Source organism: Medicago sativa, chromosome 3 (genome assembly GCF_051527215.1).
Source record: "Medicago sativa cultivar Bolivia chromosome 3, Bolivia_mono, whole genome shotgun sequence".
NCBI classification, from domain to species: Eukaryota; Viridiplantae; Streptophyta; class Magnoliopsida; order Fabales; family Fabaceae; genus Medicago; species Medicago sativa.
This window is the reverse complement of record NC_140751.1, coordinates 47,850,497-47,872,868: the sequence shown is the minus strand read 5'-3', so window position 1 is coordinate 47,872,868 and position 22,372 is coordinate 47,850,497. Positions and strand designations below refer to the sequence as shown.

At 38.1% G+C, this 22,372-nt stretch overlaps 1 protein-coding gene across 1 annotated transcript; it reads right to left on the bottom strand.

Moving 5' to 3' along the window:
• Nucleotides 1-3,400: 3,400 nt before the first annotated feature.
• On the bottom strand, nt 3,401-9,177 carry LOC146937844 (multicystatin-like). The gene is made up of 3 exons (XM_085749538.1): nt 9,040-9,177; nt 8,316-8,741; nt 3,401-3,920 (listed from the first exon to the last, which is right to left on the bottom strand). The coding sequence occupies exons 1-3, from the start codon at nt 9,175-9,177 to the stop codon at nt 3,723-3,725; spliced, it is 762 nt and encodes a 253-aa protein (XP_085605664.1). The 3' UTR covers nt 3,401-3,722.
• Nucleotides 9,178-22,372: the final 13,195 nt, after the last annotated feature.

Sequence of the window (22,372 nt, the reverse complement as noted above, 5' to 3'; positions counted from 1 at the left end):
ATGTTGGTCATTAAGTATTGATATATTCTGTATTTCAAAGTAGAAAACAGGTTGAACAAATATTGTTATGTTGAACAGATATTTCAGATGTTTCCTAAGATTTGAATAAACAAAACGTGACTAAGAGAAAAGCCCGGATACAGCGACAATATGCAAAGATGTGTGTGTTGGAAATTATTACATTTAACCCGGTGCAGATACGGAAGCAAATGACATCAATAAATTCAGATATTTAATAAAGTTGGGATTTCATATATAAGCATTTTTTACGAGTTTATTGGGAAATGCCTAATGATTGCAGCAAAGAAATGTACAAAATATTTTCTGCTGGTATTTAAAAATGTTTTTTTTCGCCTTTTAGATTTTATGACTTATAATAAACAATTTACATTTTAGGTTTATTAATAAACCGACGCTGCTAGGGTTTCCTAGCTTGAGCGCCGCTTCTCAGTTTTATGGACTGATCACCATCGCTTGTGGTTTGGCTTCGAATTAATTGTTTTGTGAAGCAATTTCCATCTTCACATGTAATATACTTTGCTTGTTACAATTGATTCACTACGTGTTACAATTGATTATTTTTTGTTTATTAATCAATCGATTCTTTATGACACCTAATTCTTGGCCACCAGATTACTCTTTCTCACTGTTTTTTTCTTGCCCGTTACTGCAAGCTGAGCGTTTTAGATTCTGGTCCTGCGCTTCTCACAACAAGGTAGCAACAGCAGCCAGGCATGGGGTTTGCATGCCCTTGGCTCTGTGGTGCAGACTAGAATCCAGTGGCTTCTGCTAATCAGCCGCAGCAACATAAATCTTTCACCGAGGCTTTAAATGCTTCGACCGTCAACAACTAAGCTCTTCCTTTGCCAAAGCCAGTTATTCGTGGAGAGGGAGTAAGCATCACGATCACGCAAGAACCTTACCAATGAGGGCTGGAGCGTGCAAGATAAATTTAAGTGGTAGGCTCGTTTTGAATAAGGGCGGCAAGCCTTATTCTTCCCATTACGTAAAACAGAAGCTTGAAAAGAAGTGGAATATTGCTAGCCCTTGGATAGAACGCACTCTTTGTGATAGAACGCCCTTGGAATATTCATGTGCATGTATGGATTCGTTTAATGGAGTTACCGTAGGAGTACTGGATAGAACGCACTCTTTGTGAAATTCTAGTGTGGTTGGCACACCTCTGATTATTGATAATGCTACGACCAAACGACTTTTTTGTCACTATGCTCGGGTGCTTGTGGATTTGGACCTTTCTCGTTATATTTTCCATGAGGTAACGGTAGAGCAGGAAGAATATGCTTTTAATGTCGAGGTTATTTATGAATGGATGCCGGACTTTTTCTCCCATTAGAAAAGTATTGGTCATAATGTTAATAATTGATGTTGGATATATTCCCAAAAACAAGTCAAGATGGCAAAGGAGGGTGCAGCAATTGATAAGGGAAAGAAAGCTCTACAATCACAGAAACAGGTTACTACCCAATGGGTGGCAGTGGAGAATCCTTCAGGCATTGGCTCATCGAAATCTTTTGCTGCTACCGTAGGTGCAGATGAGCAGCAAAACGAAATCACCATAATTGCTACTGCTGAACAACAGTCGGAATTAATTTACAGCACGGTCCAGGGGGTGGCAGATGCAGGTACTGACAAAAAAAAATGCGCATTCAGCTGCAGACGTGTCGGATATTGTTGGTGTGCGTGACACAGCAGCTACTTTGCCTCTGGTTGCTTCGGCATTCTCATACAGTATGCCTGTGACTAACATCACAGATGATATAGTTCGGCCGCCTGGCACTACGGCTACCCCGGAGCATGAACCAGTCTTGACTAGAGTGGATGATGTCGGGCCTCCAGTCGCAAGTCATGATGCAGCCCAAGCTCATGTAAAGATTGATTCAAACCTACAACGCGAGCTTGCGCTTGTGGAACATTTTGTGGTCGCTGGTAAGGACGTGGATGTCCAGTTTATTCCTTATTTATCCAAGGGTCAACGGAAGAAAATTGCTCAAAAAGGTTATCAAACCCGTTCAAGGTGTTCTCCTCCAACTCCTCCGCAGTGGAGCTCTTTTATTGGAATATTCAAGGTATTGGGAATTCGGATTCTCGAATTTCCCGTGGTAATTTTTATAGTACTCATAAACCTTTATTCTTATTTATTGCCGAGCCTATGGTGCCATTTTCTGCCGTACCTGTTTGGTTGGATTCCTTACCTACAGTTTTGGTGCTTTTCCCAGATCGCGTAGGTTTGCCTATTTATAGGTTTCCTTAGGTTTCATTTTTCCTTGCTTTTCTTTTGAGGGTTTTGGTTTGGTACCCCATCTTGTATATATTTTTCCCCTTTTTTTATTAATATATATGGAGTAGGTGGTAGACGATGGATGCTTCTGCAGGGTGACAACCTAGTTGGGATGTTTCATCTTGACGTCGTCCCTACCGTTTTGCTTATCCAAAAAAAAAAAATGTTGATAAACCGATGTATTTGGTTTATAATATAGATCGGTGACATCGGTTATTCAATAAACCTAACAAGTGAATTGTTTCTTACAATAAAGACTAAAATGAATAATGTTTTAGTTTTTAAAAATACTTGGCATGTTTTAATGAAACGTACACAAAATATATAATATATAGAAAAACTGGTGTGAATGCTTGGAAATTCGTTATAATATATAACTCACAACTACACACGTTCTATAGAAAGTTAAAAATAGGATTATATGCTATTAAGATGTATTATAGGACCACAATAAAAAAATTAGTGTAAGTCACGGGGTCACTCAAAATGAGTGGACCAACCACAGTACTCTAAAGATCATTATTATAAATTGAGGCAAATATTCCTCTCAACGTTCATTCAGAACAGACCAAAGCCAGAAAGCACCCTCACTCACCATACACTGCAAAATCCCTCTGTTATTTCTTCATAATTTCTGATTCAGTTTCTTGAAATCTCTCGAAACCTTCTTTTTGAAACCATTCGACCCCTGGCATGGTGAGGCCAGCTGAATGGATTATTGGGATTGGTGTCTCATCATTCTCAGCAATTATGTAAGTTGGCTTTGTTTTGGATTAAAGGAAAAGCAAATTGTGGTGATCTATGCTATGTCTAGCTGAATCCGTTACAATTAGTTGTAATATGTTTATGTACTGATCAAGAAATTAAATACTCCAATGTTTGTTGCCATAGTTCTATTTGAGTATTGATTTTCTACTTCGCATAAATCTATATAAAAAGAGGTATCAATTTCGGTATCTACTACTTTGATCAAATATTTTTGATAAAAAAGATTAAAATAATCTTTTTTTTATAATGTTCAGAGGATTTGTATTGTTCTCTGAGGATAAAAGTGTTTTTACGTTGATGCATAGTTCGACGCATGTCGAGAAGATAATGTGCTTTTTCACAAGGTAAAACATACAACTATTTATAGCTTCAAATAAACTAGTGCATAGAGCTTTGAAGGTAGCATTATTTTGTCATACAATATGTGATTGTCTAATATGTAAAAAAGTATCAACAAAGGAGCTTCACCAACAAGCTCCTTTGGACCTTTATAACTTTCATGATTGTCCCCTGTTCTTCCCTGTTCTTCCCAGATATGATTCATATATTTAGAAACTATCTAACTTCAACCATTGGACCTTTATTTATTTAAAAAAAAAGAAAAAACCATCATAATACACTGGATTTCTATCTAGCAATTTCGTATGACTTTTGGCTAAATCAACAAAGGAGCTTTACCAACAAGCTTGAACTCTGATAGCTGCTGGAAGTTCAATCGAGGTCGCTCCCAAATCGCTGCTTGATAGACATTCACCTTCACTCCATCATTGGCCTCCAGTGTAACGTCATAAAAGTTTCCAAAAGTCAAGTACTGCTTTGAATCTATACCCTTCACAAACGTCAGATTTGAATGCTGCATCAGGTTAAAAAAAACAATTAACTAAATGATGTGGACAAATATAAATAACAAGTGAATTCATACTTTAACTTAGTCTTAATCCTGTACAGATCCATATGAATGTTGAAAAGTTTGATAATGTTGTGTTTCTGCCATCCAACAATAAAATTTCTTTTCTCACACAAACATTTGCTCTCAGGCAACATTAAAATACAAAAATGCCCCAACTGCAGTTAACTGTCATTGTCTCTGACTAGACAGTAATTAACTGCCACTGGCTATAGAGGCACTTAACTGCAGCTGCGATTTGGACATATTCCAAAACTGAACAACATGCAATCCATATGTTTAAAACTTAAAAAAAACTCAACCAAACTCCCTCAAATTTTTTAAGCAACTAATCAATCTAATTGCAAGTGTTCCTAAATCTATTGCAATCAACATTTTTGTTTTATTGTTTAGTTATTTTGAATTAAAATGGTTAAATGTTAGTGTTTAGGGTTTAATGAATTTTTGATTTGTTTGTTAGTTTTTTATCATGCTTTTATATGTTTTTCAGATATGAGAGGACCGTGTACTCCGCTGCATTGGACATGGGAGTAAGGTAGACGATCTTGCACGACCAACAAAGACGATGAACTAGTTTTAGGGTCTTAGTCATGCTTCTGGTCTTTATCCTTTGCTTCAGACAGGGTTCCATAGTCTGAGCCATGTTATGCTTACTGCCCAATCTAAAAGGTGGCATGAGGAGACTAGTAGTTTCCATTTACACATCCCAATTGAAGGGATAAGGTTGAGTCACGATAAAAAGTTCACTCGAGATAACAGAGTTCAACTTATGATTGAGTTGTTGGGAGTTTCAGAGGTTGCCGCTGTGAAAGAGTTGTTGGTACTAATTTAACTTATGTTTGGCTGAGGCAAGTTTATGCAAAACACCTTATTAGAGCTAACGACTTGGTAAATATGACTACAAGGGAAGAATTAGAGGAGAGAAATAACCGCCAGCTGTAGTGTGTGAGCAGATTTTGCTTTTTTTGCTAGGAAGTATGTTGTTCACTGGTAAGAGCAAATGGAAGATCGAGGTGATATACCTTGATATGACAAGGGACTTGGACACGATGGGTTAGTGATCATGTGGGGGAATGTTGTTGGCTTACCTTTATCACAATCTGAAAGATACAACTAATGTCACCAAAAATTCATTTGGGGGATAAATGACCTTGTATGTAATAATATGTATCGGTTATATTTGTGTATCTGAGTATGTTTCTTTTCTAAAATATGTTTGTATCTGAGTATGTTTGTTTTTTCAAGTATGTTGTGTATCTGAGTATGTTTGTCCTTTCATGTATGTTAATAGAAGTATTGTTTTTTAAAGAATGGGCTCACAAGCATTTCACAAAATTCTATGGATATACTTCTAATCCAGATTATACTCCAGGCATGCCACTCACAACCTTGTACTTTCCTATGAGGGGTCAAGCTACACAAGAGCCGTGTCGATTGATCCTTGATCGTCTTGAAGTGGACGGCGTAATATTTAGCCCGTATGATATGCATATGGAGGTCTAGGCATTCAAGGAGATATGTTGGTACTCCGGATGGATTATGTGCGGACGAGGGAGAGTGTGTCGCCACTTACCGGAGCGAGTGAAGATACAATACGGGCATGTGTAGGACACTCCTAGATCACCATCATATGTGGCTATTATTAGTTTTGCCTAGATAGTTGAAGCTTTCTTGGAATTCCATGTGCACACCATACCTAGAGAAGAGTGGGGTCCTGTGGTGGAGGTTTCGTGGCCTCACGTACCAGGATACATGTCATAGTTATGTCGGGTGTCTCACCCGAAGGTGATTCCACCTGCCTAGGGAGATCCTCCTAGGCCAGCTAATGAGGTATCATTGAGCAAGACCATGCCAGAGATAGTCCGGATTCACTCAGTATCATCATGACTGCGATCAGCCTGTGTGATGATGGGTTAAGTGGTGACTACACATCTCAGGGACTATCGTGATTACTTTCAGAGGATCGTGGCTACGTGCGAACCAGCGACGACATAATCCATCAGCAAAACAAGGAATGAGAGGTAGCACAAGGACCAGGATTAGGGATATGTCTTTAAAAAAAATTGGTTGACTTGTTATGTTGTTCATATACCTTTGTCGTTTTTAATTTCAGTTTTAACAGGGGATGTACATTATTGACTTGATCATTTTGTTAAAGAATGACATTGGTGCTTTAATATACATAAATTAATTTGGTTAAAATGTATATTTTATTTTATTTTAGATTTTATGAATGATTGAATCAAAATATTGATTGAAAAAGTATAGGCGAAAACCAATAACATCATTTTATGTAAGAAAGTGATGTCAATCTGTTAACAGGGCGCAAGTGCACTTAGTTGTCCTTGCTACCAGCGGTAGTTAAGTGTCGTCGGTTAGCCTGCTGGAGTTAAAAGTGCAATTGTGAGCTTTTATGTGTGGTTGAGGATGCAACGACAATTTATGTGGTCCAAAACGCTGAAAACCTTCTTTTAATAGGCGTGTTTGTTGAATTTACGATAAACTCATCAAAAAACTCAAAAAATTGCACTTTTGATTGTTGGTCATAAGACGAGTGATGGTGGAGGGAAGATGTTCCAACATCGTTGTTGTGAACACCTTCCCTTTCATCATCACTCATCACAAAAACTCAACAAAGAACTGTGAAAAATTATTCGTCATATCCAAACAAGAAGATGTTGTTATAAGCTAGACCTTGTTGTCTTGCCATTAAAAATATGTCAATTGGCATATCAACGGTATGTAGCTCAAAAACAACCTCTTGGACCATCTTTATCTTCATTTTATGGTATAAATTCAACATTTATCGACATTTTATGTTTTATTATCATGAGTTGTATGTAGGTCATTTCATTTCATCTGAAAAAGTTTGTTTGATTTCAATGAGTGTTTTACAAGTATGGTGTGGAAGTTTTAGCATAATCCATAACCACACTTTACTTAACTGTCACTACCATGACGATAGTTTACTGCATCTGGTTAGCCAACAAAAGTTAAGTGCAGCTGGAGGTATTAACGTATTTTCCTGGTGCATGTAAAAAATATATATCTTCTAGCAGTGGGAGCAATAAGGCGGCCTATTTGTTTTTCAAAGATGACCCATGTTGATATTGAGAGATATTGGATTAAGGAAGAGCCGAATTGCACTTTTTCTATTCTCTCGCGCCCTTCTATTTTCGAAAATACCCTTTGCTAGGATTATTTAATCCAAACATCTATTCTGGAATATATAATCTAAAATATCGCAGAGTTTGACAAACTGCATAATATGATTCTATGTTATTATATATTCAACAAAAATAGCATGTGTTACGGCCCTCGATGAACAAATTGCATCTCGAAATCACGTTTTTGACAAAAAATTTGTGTTTTTGGAGGTGTGTAGTGTTTGCTAAAAAAGGCGGTGAACTTCTATCAGGTTATGGGCAAACCTATAAATAGGAAGGTTTCAAATTATATCATCTGAAAAATTTCCCGCATCCAATTTTTTTTCTTCCAGATTATATATGGTTGGTGTAGGGGTGTGTCACTTACTTTTGGGCTAGAGTGTGTTGTTTTGACAATATTTCCCAGCTTTTCGCTTAGAGATCAAGTTCTTTTTTCATTTGATTCTTTGCTTTAGCTTCTGGTTGGAACTGTGGTACCTTGCTTTTTATTGATAGTTTAGTGTTTGTTTCGTTTATCTACCTGCTAGTTGCACTGTTTGTATTAATTTTTTAACAATGATATTGATAGGATACTTAAAATATGGAGCACTCGTGTGGTGACTCAGCTAGTTCTAGAAGCAAATATGACTTACATCAATCTCTTATCTAAAATGATCTAATGTAAAGAGTAATATTTTGTTAGGGTGCACTTGTCATATTGTGGGTGTATGGAGTAATATTTAGTATCTTAGGGTGTATTTGTCTAATTGTGGTTGTGCATTTACCTAATCATTTTATGGTCTCGTAATGAATCAATGAAGAATTTTAGTATCTTTAGTTTTTTTATATCATTAGTTGGAGTAATTTAGTACTTGGTGATGATATTCATCACCTATCAGTTATTTAGACATTCTGTCCTTTTCTAAACAATTATTCTCTCAACTTCTTCCTATCTCTCTTGATAGGTTAAAATGTGTATGAATTTCTATAGATAATTTTTCTTGGTGTTTAGTCTAGCTGCAAAGAACTTCTTGTGCTTTCGATTGATTAATAAATTTGGACGATTCCAAGAGAAAAAATAATAATCAAGAATTGAGCAGTGATAACACCTGAACGAATTTATGCTTGAACATTCATATATAAAGAATCACATACATAAAAAAAAAAAAAAAAAGAGAGAGACAAGAAAATACACCTTGTTTTTGATATTGTATTGATCAACAGCAAAACTAGCCAAGTTATCGGTGGTAGGAGGATCGATTGGATTAAAATTCTTCACTACGGTTGAGGTCGTTAGGTCTTTATGGCTCTCCTCAACTTGGAAAAATACTAGACAAAATACTCTTAAATCTTGGAAAATACTTGCAGCCAATACTCTTAAATTTAGGAAAATACTAGACAAAATACTCTTAAATTTTGGAAACATCCCTGAAGGAGCATCACAACCACGCTTGAATTCTGTTAGCAGAAACCCCTCTTGCTCATATAGCCGCCTCCGAATTTCTGCTTTGTAGACGTTCACCATCTTTCCATCCTTGGCCTTCAATGTGACATGATACAACTTTCCTGCAACAATGTACTGCTTGAAATCTACACCCTCGACACACTTCAGATTTGCGTTCTGCATTAGGTTTAAAGAAGATTAAATAATTAAATGATGTGAACAAAATTAAATATCAAGTGAGTTCATGTTTTATTTTGGTTTTAACCCTCGAATTCCCAAATATAGATTCTTTTATACGCTGAAGTTTTGGTCCGAAACAAGTAAATTCATATCAAGACATTACAACTTAGAATCAAGAACGAAACAATGATATTACATTGAGCGATTGGACCTTAACCAAAATGTTAGAACTTAGAACATTAAGATATAAACAATTCCATACAGAAGAAAAATGTGAGAGATTGAAGAAAAGAACCTCTTTCTCATTGTATAGATTAACAGCAAAACGAGCCAAAAAACCAGTGGGATCATATGGTATTCTTGATTTTGGAAATTCTCTTGTGAATATACTAGCCGCCGTTACTCTTAAATTTTGGAAAATAGTGGCTGCCATAATAGTAGCAGGTTTAGGTCAAAGAGGCCAAAAGTTCACACTTATATTTGCTGTGCGGCTTGAGTTTTGTAGTAATTAGGTTTTTTTTTTCCAAGGGAAATTGAAAGAGATCATCATCCAATAATATCTTGCCACATTATTTAATGAATTAAATTCAAATTGAAATGTCTGCTATATAATCCGGGATAGCCATAAATTTAAATAAGTGGGGTCAATGTCATATTTTTTTTTAATCGACAAATATTATTAAACGTCATCCCCGCAAGACGCAAGTTATGGACGAAACAAGATACAAATGGTGCCGCATATAGACGGTACACCATAACCACCTAAAAACCCTCGAAGAAACCCACCAAAACACATCACCACCTAAAACAGACTCCAAAAAACAAACACAGTAAACACGGTATCCACCATCGCCCAACGTCACTACTCACCCACAGAGAACACACTCAAAATAAAACTCCCAGACCTCAACACCCAAGCCGAGCCACATTCGAAGAGCACCTAACCGAAGGATCATGCAACTATCACAAACCTCGCAACCTCCGATCCACCGAAAGAGCACACAATAAAGCCCAAAAACCAACTTGAGTCAAAGAATTAACTCTCGATCTCGAATCAAAAGTGATCGGCCCACCTGATGTAATCTTTTTACATTTCATAAAACTATTTACACGTGAGTATATATAGGATCGTTTTCCGCAGGGAGTTACGCTAATCATAAGCATTTTCACAATAGTTCACATTAAGGGTATGGATATAAAATGTTTGTTTGTAACTATGTTCCTAAACGACATAAAAGTAAAAACGAGAGGAGACCGAACTATTTCGCTTGCGGTATAAGATAACAATCAAGCATAACAGCAACAATCTCTCGATCGATTAACAGACTCTAGCTTGACAACCAATATTATCACAAGCATTTCTACGACATCCTTCGTGTCCAAAGCGATATCGTTATTTCTAAGTTAGCATTTAAACATTCGTGTCCAAATCCCTTAAACGATAACAAAGTCGATCGGATAACTTAATCGACCGTGTCCAGCCTGATTAAACATCCGAAAGCATTGAGTTCTTGATTAAACTTGTCAAGAGTGATATAACTTAAGATAGATTGTTATTATAGTTCTAGATTCAAGAGTTTGTGTCCAAATCATCTTGAATCTCTTTGAAAGCATTATACACAATAATAACAACAATATTGAATCATTAAGCTAGAACCTTATACATTAAAAGATCAAAAGATTACATAATAGCTTGTTTATTACCTCTATACTACAAAGTAGATGATAGCTACACATAGACATGTATACTACGCAATGAATGAAGGAAAGATGAAGATTCCATGTCAAGATCCTTGATGTCTCAATGAATCTAGGGTTGAATCTACTCCTAAACAACTTGCTTTGTGTTTCTCTCTTGAAATAGCTCTAACCTCTCTCTTGAATGTATGAAAAATATCTAATAAAACAGTGAATAGTGCTAGAGAGAGGGAAAAGTTATATTTAAATGGGCTGAAAACGTGACAACTCGCGTGAGCGAGCTACATCTCGCGTAAGCGAGTATCATAAAAATCTAACTCTGACCAATGAAGTCTTGCCACGTAGCCCTCAGACCTGATGAAATTGCATCTCGTGTAAGCGACCTGGGAGCGAGCCAGAAGCGAGTTCTTGAAGATGATCCCTGGAGAAATCTCGCGTGAGCGAGTTTCCACTCGCGTAAGCGAGATTGCTTAAATCTTAAACCGCCTTGAATCATGCTTGAGCGACTTGGAAGCGAGATAAAAGCGAGATGTTTCAAAAGTTTCTGGAAGAATCTCGCGTAAGCGAGTTTTGCTTGGTTCACACACTTGGGTTTTGATCCTTGCTTGTCATTTCCTGCATAAATTGGGTAGGATCGGGCATGTAAAGCATAAATGGTATAATTATAACAATTGATTTCTTTTCCGCAGATAACTTGCATAACAAGTCACTAAAAATGCCTCTTTTAACACATGAAATATATTACTTTTAAGCACTTATCAAACTCTCCCCAACTTAGCTTTTTGTTTGTCCTCAAACAAAAGAATCAAAAGGAAACTAACAAGGCTTTGGACAAGCATTCTAGCACAGTACCAAACAATTTAAAACATTAAAAATTTTCAAGTGGTGATTCAAATGTGAATGCGCGGCAAGTATGAAGTTCTCCATTATTCTAAACACAACTATGAATGTGAAACCAGTTCTAAACACAAAATATACATCATAAACTTCAAAACATAAACATAACTAACTATGAACCACACCTAACACACTTCTTTAAAAGTAAATGAAATACTATGATAACAAATAAGCGAGGGTAATGAACACACACCCAACAATCATGCTAACATCCTGATTAAGTTAGGTGTCCATCCAAATATCGTCTCAAAAAGCATAAAAGCATGGATCAAAAGGTCTTTCAAGGGTTATAACTTGGCCGGGCTGCAAAAGAAATGTCATATGTGGGGCAATTATTCAGAAAGCCTATCAAAGAGGAACATTCCTTGTATTAACAATTCAAATCAAAACCTTCCCTACCAATCATTACAAACTCTTGGTGATTAACAATCTAACCAATAACCTTGACAACTTATTCTATTTTTGATTTTTCTTTCTTTTTCTTCTTTTTCTTTTCTTTTCTTTTTCAAATGTACAACTTTTTCATTTCTACAATGTTGTCAGGCTATTTTATCAATTTCACCAGATACTTGACATACAATGCCTCCTTATTCTCCCCAACTTGAATACAACAAAACTCTTAATTGAATGTTCCCCTATCCTAAGGCAAGGGACAAAGTACAATAAGGTTAAGGGTTCAACAAAGTAAAAATATCAAAGTCCTATAAGAGTCAAGCATGAACTGGATTTTTGAAAAATTTCAGGCAAATTCAATGAGCATTGTGCTTATGAATATTGACAGTTCATGTTTGAGGACTTGATTCATTTAGCTCAGATTGGGGTATCAGATACTCGCTCTTCTCACAGGTAGGCTTTATGTGGTCAATTAGGTTACTCTCAATTCAAAAAGCGCCTTGATCCTTTCCATGCTTTCAAACAATTCAAAATAATTATCTGATTTAACATAACTAAAACAAGTCAGACGGTGATTATCAGTCTCCAGCATATATATACAACAGATTGAAGCTACCTCACATTTATGTTAAGTACTAAGTGGTTCAAAATTATTTATGTTTATGAAAAGAATTAAATGAGATACATTTTGTGTAAAGTACAAGTTTCAAATTCATAGTAACACCTAGAACAACAGGAAACCAATACCTTGGCTTTGCTCTTTCTCCCAATTCATATCATTATCACATATCTGCTTTTGCTCAATAATTGGCTCCTTGGAGCACTTTAAACTTTGATGTTCATGAGCAATTTTTCTTTTGACGAAACACAAGCAAGATTAAACAAAAATTTTCATCCAAAGCAATAAGTTAAAAACCAAACAACAAGCTAAGCTATTTAACCCAAAATGAACTTAAAATTAAACCAAAATGTTGAACACCCAAAACCGTGCTCAAAAAGTATAAGTTCAAAAGCGATAAATTGTTCCAACATGAAAATAAAAACATAAACTAAAGAGTCAAAGTAGAAGTCAAAGCAAACTAAGCATCACTAAACAATCAAGAAATATTGTCAATGTGCTACATCGTCATCCATATCATCCTGAGATAGATGGACACTGGCTGTCCTGTCTGCATCATCATCGACACCATGAACACTAGCAGTCCCATGAACACTAGCAGTCCTCACCGCATCACCACCAATGTGGAAACTGGCTGTCCTAGTAAGGTCATCAGCTGCTCCACCAAATGTTGCACCACTGCCCCCTCTTGGGTAGATTGGCCTGTCCCCAGGCCACATGCAAGAGTCATAGTACTGTGCAGGAGTGAACATAAAACACTGAGGATCCATGTGAGCATCGTAAAGATGCGAGTAGATCCCCTGGTTGCTGCGGAAGACAACAGCCATCTGGCTCATCATATGCATATCTCTTTGCTCCTGTGCTTGAGCTAACTGAAAGGTTTGCTGCTGCTGTGCCTGAGCTCTCTCAACTGCTCGCTGCTCATACTGAACCATATATGCCTGAAAAAGAAGAAAAATCAAAAGTGCCAGGCTACTGAGGTGGTGGCATAGTCTGGTGAGGATCATCATGCTCAGGAAAGTCCTCAGGTGGGGGTACATCCTCAGGTGGGGGTGCTTGAGAAGAGGAAGTGGCACCCTTAGATAGTGCTCTGGAAATGTAACTCCGAATGTACTTGTCATCAATGGGAGAGACAAGCTCTTCAGAAAACTCAGGAATTTGCACCTGATGATGCTTAAGCAGCCCCATTATGAACCCTGGAAAGCATAGTCGAGTTTCAGCTCCTGCTGTCCCACCTAGAGCTATATTCTTAAGCTCTCTAGAAATGATACTAGCCACGTCCACCGGTCTTCCTTTACAAATGTGATAAATGAGAGGAGTTACAACCTTAGTAGCAGTGGTGACATGACTCTTCGGCCACACATTATGAACCAAAAATTTGAAGATGATTCCGGCCTTTGGCTTCATCTCAGTGAAGCCAGCTAAATTTGGGTTACCAGTTTTGGATGGCCGATACCTCCTCCCGGGTAAAAGGATCTCTCTCTGAATTTTCTCATGGTCCCATCTCCCATTTTTCTTCCTATCTCCATAAGGACAAAGGGCTTCTTCATCTGGGTCCTCAGGTTCAGGTAAAGTGAAAGGGTTGCCTAGATATTCATTAATTACATCCCTATCGAAGCGGATGGTCGTTCCTCTCACCATGGTGGTGTAAGAAAATGCAGTTTGCATTTCCTTAGCATTGCAATCCGGTAAGGCATTAGCATAAAACTCACATAAGAGGTCCAGATTGATTTTTGGGTATGGGTTAAGGAGTTTCTTCCACTTTCGCTCAGTGAAAACGGCTGCAATGTCCGCATACTCACCCTCAGGGTTTATCCGGAAAATTTTGTCATGCCAAGTTTTCTCTTTTTTCAGCTCGAGAAACCTGGCATAGGTTTTGTTGGAAGTGTAAATGGTACGGTCTGGGTTTCTAGGTAGGCGTGCAGGACGGTTTACCACACCAGATGAGGAAGCGGTGGTTTTTCGTTTCTTGGTTTGTTGATTTTTGGGTGCCATCTGCAAAACAACCAGGAAAAACCATATACAGTATAGAACAATGATTAGCACAAGTATGGAATCAACTGGGTTAAGGCAGAAAAACTTTCAAAATAGAGGTACAGAACAATCTCGCTTGTTCCTCGCTTACGCGAGTTGCAAGCGAGATTTTTCCAGAATTTTATATGAAGATTCGCTTGCGCGAGATTTTTGCTCAAGAACCTCGCTTGCGCGAGATTTGTCTGTACCTGCGAAAATTGACCCATTTCCAGCATAACACAACCAAAACCAAAATAATTTCAACAGAATTCAACCTCAATCCTCTTCTAACCAAACCAATTCATGAAAAGGAACCAAAATCAAGACTTGTGTTCACATTCAATCAAAACCCTTATTTTTCAAAGATTTCAACATGGGTTAAAATCTACAAAATTGAATGTTGAAAGAAATCAGTAATGATTTTGATTCATTTGCATTGTTATGAACCTAAGGAAATAGTCTCTAAACACACCAAAGTCACTAACCCTAAGCCTAGCCAATTCTACACATGTTCAAGAACATGAAATTTTTAAAATAAAAACAGAGTAAAGGCATGGATTCAAACCTGTTAGTGATGATGAATGCTGTAAGATGAATGGAATGGATGCAATGAAATGCTTGAATTGAAGTTTGTGTTTATGTGTGTGAGAGAAGAGAGAAAAAGAAATTTGATGGGAAGAAAGAAAGAAACCGTAGAAGAGAGAAATGAGTGGGTGGGGGTTGTGGTTAAGGGGAGTTAATCCCCTTGGGAACCATTACAACTTTTTGGAATTAAAAACTCATCTCGCTTACGCGAGATTTAACTCGCTTGCGCGAATTCAATGTCGTAACTTACTCAAAATTTGAAACCAAACTCGCTTACGCGAGATGCAACTCGCTTGCGCGAGATTTACCCAGAATGACTCAAAAATTGCTTCTTGCTTTGCTTGCAATGCTCATGATATCTATTCTACATGCTATAAAACATAAAAAATACTTACAAAACTGGGTGTGCCTCCCAGCAAGAGCTTGTTTTACGTCATGAGCTTGACGCTTTTATCTTTGAAGAATTCATGGTTCGATTAATGAAATCGTCGACAAACCCCGAACAATTTCACCACCGAAGTAGGGCTTAAGTCTCTGCCCATTCACAGTCCAGCTGGCTTTTGAACTTGGATCCTCTAATTCAACAACTCCATATGGTTTCACCTCTTTAACCATGAAAGGTCCGGACCATTTTGACTTTAATTTGCCCGGAAAAAGTTTGAGCCATGAATTGAAAAGCAACACCAATTGCCCCGGCGTGAATTGTTTTCGAACGATCTTCCTATCATGATATTTCTTGAGCCTCTCTTTGTAGAGCTTTGAAGATTCATAAGCTTGATTTCTCATCTCTTCAAGCTCATGCATTTGAACTTTTCTTCTTTCACCGGCCTTCTCTTGATCGAAGTTTAGGAACTTGAGCGCCCAAAATGCTTTGTGTTCAAGCTCGACCGGTAAGTGACAAGATTTGCCAAAGACCATTTGGAAAGGAGTGAGGCCTATAGGAGACTTGTAAGCTGTCCTATATGCCCACAAAGCTTCATCAAGTTTAGCCGACCAATCCTTCCGAGATGTAGAGACCGTCTTCTCAAGTATTCTTTTGATCTCTCGGTTGGAAACTTCAGCTTGTCCATTTGTTTGCGGATGATAAGGTGATGCCACCTTGTGCTTGACTCCATAATTATCCAGGGCTTTAGCAAGTTGTGTGTTGCAAAAGTGTGAACCTCCATCACTAATGAGAACTCTTGGTGTACCAAACCGTGTGAAAATATTTTTCTTTAAGAACTTCACTACCATCTTGCTATCGGCTTTAGGCGATGCTACGGCTTCCACCCACTTTGAAACATAATCAACGGCTACCAAGATGTATTCATTTGAAAATGATGAAGGAAAAGGGCCAACAAAATCTATGCTCCAACAATCAAACACTTCTACCTCCAGGATGTTTTGTAGAGGCATCTCGTTTCTCTTTGACATCGATCCGGTTCTTTGACATTCATCACAATACTTACAATGTGAATTGGCATCTTTAAAAAGTTTTGGCCAATAGAACCCGGATTGAAGTACCTTTGCGGCTGTTCTCTCCCCATTGAAGTGACCTCCAAAGGGTGAATTGTGACATCGCCAAAGGATCTTCTTTGCCTCTTCTTCATCTACACACCTACGCAAGAGGTTGTCCGATCCAATCTTGAACAAGTAGGGCTCATCCCATACATATTGATTAGCATCATGGAGGAACTTCTTGCATTGTTGCTATTCATAATCTTCTGGAATGAACCCAGTTGCTTTGTAGTTCACCATGTCGGCAAACCAAGGTCTCACGTTGATTGCAAGCAACTTTTCATCAGGAAATTCTTCAAGAACTTCGGGTTCATCCTTTGTCACCTCATTGTTTGTCAACCTTGAAAGGTGATCAGCTACAAGATTCTCCGTGTCTTTCTTATCTTTGATCTCCAAGTCAAACTCTTGTAGCAACAACATCCATCGGAGGAGCCGTGGCTTTGAATCGGACTTGGTAAGGAGATACTTGATAGCTGCATGGTCAGTATAGACAACAATTTTGGAACCTATAAAGTAAGAACGAAATTTCTCCGTTGCATAAACTATTGCAAGTAACTCTTTCTCAGTGGTGGCATAATTGATTTGTGCCTCGTTTAAAACCTTACTTGCATAGTGAATAACATGAAAAATTTTGTCCTTACGTTGACCCAACACCGCACCAACAGCATAATCACTAGCATCACACATTAATTCAAAATTTAAATCCCAATTAGGAGCTATGATTATTGGTGCGGTGGTCAACTTTTCTTTCAAAGTTTCAAATGCTAAAAGACATTCATTATCAAAAATAAAAGACTTATCTTTGTTGAGCAAGTTGCTCATAGGCTTTGCTATCTTTGAGAAGTCTTTAATGAATCTCCGGTAGAAACCGGCATGGCCAAGAAAACTCCGAACCCCTTTGACATTCACCGGTGGTGGAAGCTTTCCAATAACATCGACCTTTGCTTGGTTTACCTCGATACCCTTTGAAGAAATCTTGTGACCAAGGACAATACCCTCGGTAACCATGAAATGACATTTCTCCCAATTGAGCACCAAGCTAGTTTCAATACACCGTTTCAGCACGGTATCCAAGCTCTTCAAACACATATCAAATGACGGTCCAAAAACTGAGAAATCATCCATGAACACCTCCATGCATTTACCGATTAATTTGGAGAAGATTGCTTGAACACACCGTTGGAAAGTTGCGGGTGCATTACACAAGCCGAATGGCATTCTTCGATAAGCAAAAATTCCAAAGGGACAGGTAAAAGTTGTCTTCTCGTGATCATCTGGGTTCATGGCAATTTGATTGTAACCGGAGTAACCGTCTAGGAAGCAATAAAAGGATTGACCGGAGAGTCTCTCAAGCATTTGATCCATGAAGGGCAAAGGAAAGTGATCCTTTCTTGTTGCTTGATTAAGTCTTCTATAATCTATACACATCCTCCATCCGGTGACGGTTCTAGTTGGGATCAACTCATTTTTATCATTAGTGATCACCGTCATTCCTCCTTTCTTGGGAACTACTTGAACCGGGCTTACCCAAGCACTATCCGAGATTGGATAGATCATGCCGGCTTCAAGCAACTTCACTACTTCCTTTCTCACCACTTCTTTCATGTTGGGATTCAACCGGCGTTGCGGTTGTGCTACCGGTTTGAAGTTTTCTTCCATCATAATCTTGTGCATGCAATAAGATGGACTTATCCCTTTCAAGTTGGATAACTTCCACCCTATCGCTTCCTTGTTGGCTTTGAGGACCTCTACCAACTTTGTTTCATCATTGATGGATAAGGAGCTACTAATGATCACCGGTTTGGTACCATCTTTCTTTAAGAATACATATTTCAAATTAGATGGTAAAACTTTTAAATCTACCATGGTGTCATCAACTTTTGCTTCTTCCTTGGCTTCCTCCTTCAAATCTTCAATTGTAGCTTGATTAGGAAGAATCTCCTTCAAGGAATCTAGCTCCTTCAAACACTCTTCAATGTCTCTTTCTTCATCTTCATCAATAGTATTGAGTGCGTCCACCAAAGCACTCTCAAGGGGTGTTCTTTTGTGCAATTGCTTCCAAGTTGTCAAGATGACCTCTTCGGTTGCATCAATTTTGAAGCATGCACCCTTGTCTTTTGAGTGCTTCAAGGCTTCCCGGATGTTGAAAGTAACCTCTTCATCATTTACCTTAACCTTCATGATATTATCATCAAGATCAATCATCATCCGAGCTGTTTGCATGAAATTCCTTCCCATTAAAAGAGGCACATCCTCATCTTCTTCGACATCCATAACCACAAAGTCAGCCGAAAAAACAAATTTGTCCACTTTTACAAGAACATCTTCAGCCATACCTAGTGGTTTTGCAAAGGATTTGTCGGCCAATTGCAACATCATCCTAGTCCGCTTTATACAAAGGTCACCAACTCTTTTGGCAACGGACAAAGGCATGAGATTAATGCTTGATCCAAGATCAAGTAGTGCTTTACCTAAATGGTTTGTGCCAATAGCTACCGGTAGTGTAACTCTTCCCGGATCTTGCTCTTTATTTGGCAACCTTCTTTGAATGATAGCACTACAATTGGCATTGATTTGTATTGTCTCTTCATCATTGACTTTTCTCTTCTTGGAAAGGATATCTTTCATGAATTTAGCATAGACCGGCATTTGCTCCAAGGCTTCTGAGAATGGTATATCAATTTGCAACTTCTTGAAGAGTTCAAGAAACCTTGCGTATTGCCGCTCTTTATCTTTCTTCGATGGAGCATGTGGGTACGGTAATTGTTGAGTAGGAAATTTCTTCTCAACTTCTTTCTTCTTGCCTTTATCGTGCACCACATCTTTACTCTTTCTCTCCATCGACTCTTGTTCAACTAGTTCTCTTTTTTCATTTTTTTCTTTTTCAACTAACTCACCTTTATTTTCTATGTACACTTCCTTCTCTATCTCCACTACATCCTCCTCGAACTTCTCTTGATCCTCCTCATTAACAACTTCTTCATCCTTCTTTTCAACTACAATCTCTTCACCTACCCCTATACCGATCACTTTACCACTCCGTGTCGCAATAGCTTTAGACTGCTATGCTTTGTGATGCTCCTTAGGATTTGGTTGAGTGTTGGCGGTGAAAGTTCCCACTTGCGGAGGACCTTGAGCCATTTGTTGTGCTAACTGACCAACTTGCATTTCAAGGCCTTTGATTGACGCGTCGGTATTCTTCTGGTTAGCCATTGACATTTGAATAAATTGCTTCAAAGTCTCTTCGGTGCTTTGGGAATTGTTAGGTTGTTGGGGATTATTTTGTGGTGGGAATTGATATTGGTTGTTGAATGGTTGTTGAAATTGAGGGTATGATTGTTGATAGAAGTTGGATTGTGGCCATTGGTAGTTATTGTTGTAAGATGCTCTCCATGGTCTTTGAAAGTTTTGATTGCCCGGATATCTTCCTTGAAAGTTGGAAGTACCCGGATTTTGGGCTTGTTGTGAGGTTCCGGCTTGGTGTGGTTGGTTAGGTCTTTGTTGTTGGTTTCCCACATAGTTAACCTCTTCTTCCTCAAAAGAACCGGGAGCGGGACAATCTCCGGTGGGATGATCTCCCGTGCAAAGTTCACAAGTGTTGACTTGAGATGTACCTCCTTCTTTCATGAGATACGCGAGAATTTGTTTTGGCATAGCTCTCATCTCCTTTTGCAAAGCTTCCAATTGTTGAGTGAGAAGCTTGTTTTGAGCCAAAACTGCATCATTTGCTTCAAGTTCAAGGATACCGGCTTTCCGTTGTTGAGGATTCCGGCTGTGAGATGATCTCCGAGTGTTGAGAGCCATTTGGTTTATGATTTTGACAGCATCAGCTGGATTTTTCATAGCAATAGATCCACCAGCACTTGCATCTAACATTGTCTTGGACATGTCTTGAAGCCCTTGACGAAAAAGGTAGAGTTGCATTTGGCTATCAAAACCATGCTTCGGACAATTCCTTAGCAATGATTTATAACGCTCCCAAGCTTCACAAAGAGACTCACTTTGGCCTTGAGAAAAGGTTGTAATTGAAGTTTTAGCTTCAAGATGTCTATCCTCAGGAAAGAATCTTTCTTGAAACGCTTTCTCTAGCTCACCCCAGTTTTCCATCAAAGAAGTTGGTTGATCAATATACCACTCCTTAGCCTTCCCGATCAAAGAATGAGGAAACAATTGCACAAACACACTCTCTTCCTCATCTTCCTTCATACCAAGTGTACCGGTGATACCATAGAAGTTGGTTAAATGTCTATATGGATCCTCATGATCCATACCGGTAAATTGGTTATGAGTTATCAGATTTATCAACCCCGACTTCAGCTCAACTGATTTGGCATTACGATTGCCAAGATTAGCTAGCCTCCTCGGACTAACCCACATGGGTATAACATCATTATCTTCTTCATTAGCCATGACTACTTCTGGTTCACTCTTCGGAGATGATTGTGCAGAAGAGTGTGAAGAATCACCAAGTGATATAGTATGAACCGAACCTGAAGGAGAAGGAATAAAAAGTAAAGATTCCGGCTGAGCCAGCCTGGCTAATCTCTTAACTTCCTTTGCTTGAGCTCTAAGTAACCGAGCAGTTTTCTCTATCTCAGGATCAAATTGAAGATCTTCTTTAGCAACGGTACCTCGCATAAACAAAGTTCACAAAGACTATACCAGGTGGTTAGCATAAAAATAATGAATGACATATGTGTATATGTATATGCATGAAAGAATTTTGTGCAAAATTGACTTAACATGACAAAATTGTTTCAATACTTATAATAAATTTCCGTTACTCCCCGACAACGGCGCCATTTTGATGTAATCTTTTTACATGTCATAAAACTATTTACACGTGAGTATATATAGGATCGTTTTCCGCAGGGAGTTACGCTAATCATAAGCATTTTCACAATAGTTCACATTAAGGGTATGGAAATAAAATGTTTGTTTGTAACTATGTTCCTAAACGACATAAAAGTAAAAACGAGAGGAGACCGAACTATTTCGCTTGCGGTATAAGATAACAATCAAGCATAACAGCAGCAATCTCTCGATCGATTAACAGACTCTAGCTTGACAACCAATATTATCACAATCATTTCTACGACATCCTTCGTGTCCAAAGCGATATCGTTATTTCTAAGTTAGCATTTAAACATTCGTGTCCAGATCCCTTAAACGATAACAAAGTCGATCGGATAACTTAATCGACCGTGTACATCCTGATTAAACATCTGAAAGCATTGAGTTCTTGATTAAAAGTAATTATCAAAGGTTTACAAACTTGTCAAGAATGATATAACTTAAGATAGATTGTTATTATAGTTCTAGATTCAAGAGTTTGTATCCAAATCATCTTGAATCTCTTTGAAAGCATTATACACAATAATAACAACAATATTGAATCATTAAGCTAGAACCTTATACATTAAAAGATCAAAAGATTACATAATAGCTTGTTTATTACCTCTATACTACAAAGTAGATGATAGCTACATATAGACATGTATACTATGCAAGGAATGAAGGAAAGATGAAGATTCCATGCCAAGATCCTTGATGTCTCAATGAATCTAGGGTTGAATCTACTCCTAAACAACTTGCTTTGTGTTTCTCTCTTGAAATAGCTCTAACCTCTCTCTTGAATGTATGAAAAATATCTAATAAAACAGTGAATAGTGCTAGAGAGAGGGAAAAGTTATATTTAAATGGGCTGAAAACGTGACAACTCGCGTGAGCGAGCTACATCTCGCGTAAGCGAGTATCATAAAAATCTAACTCTGACCAATGAAGTCTTGCCACGTAGCCCTCAGACCTGATGAAATGCATCTCGCGTAAGCGACCTGGGAGCGAGCCAGAAGCGAGTTCTTGAAGATGATCCCTGGAGAAATCTCGCGTGAGCGAGTTTCCACTCGCGTAAGCGAGATTGCTTAAA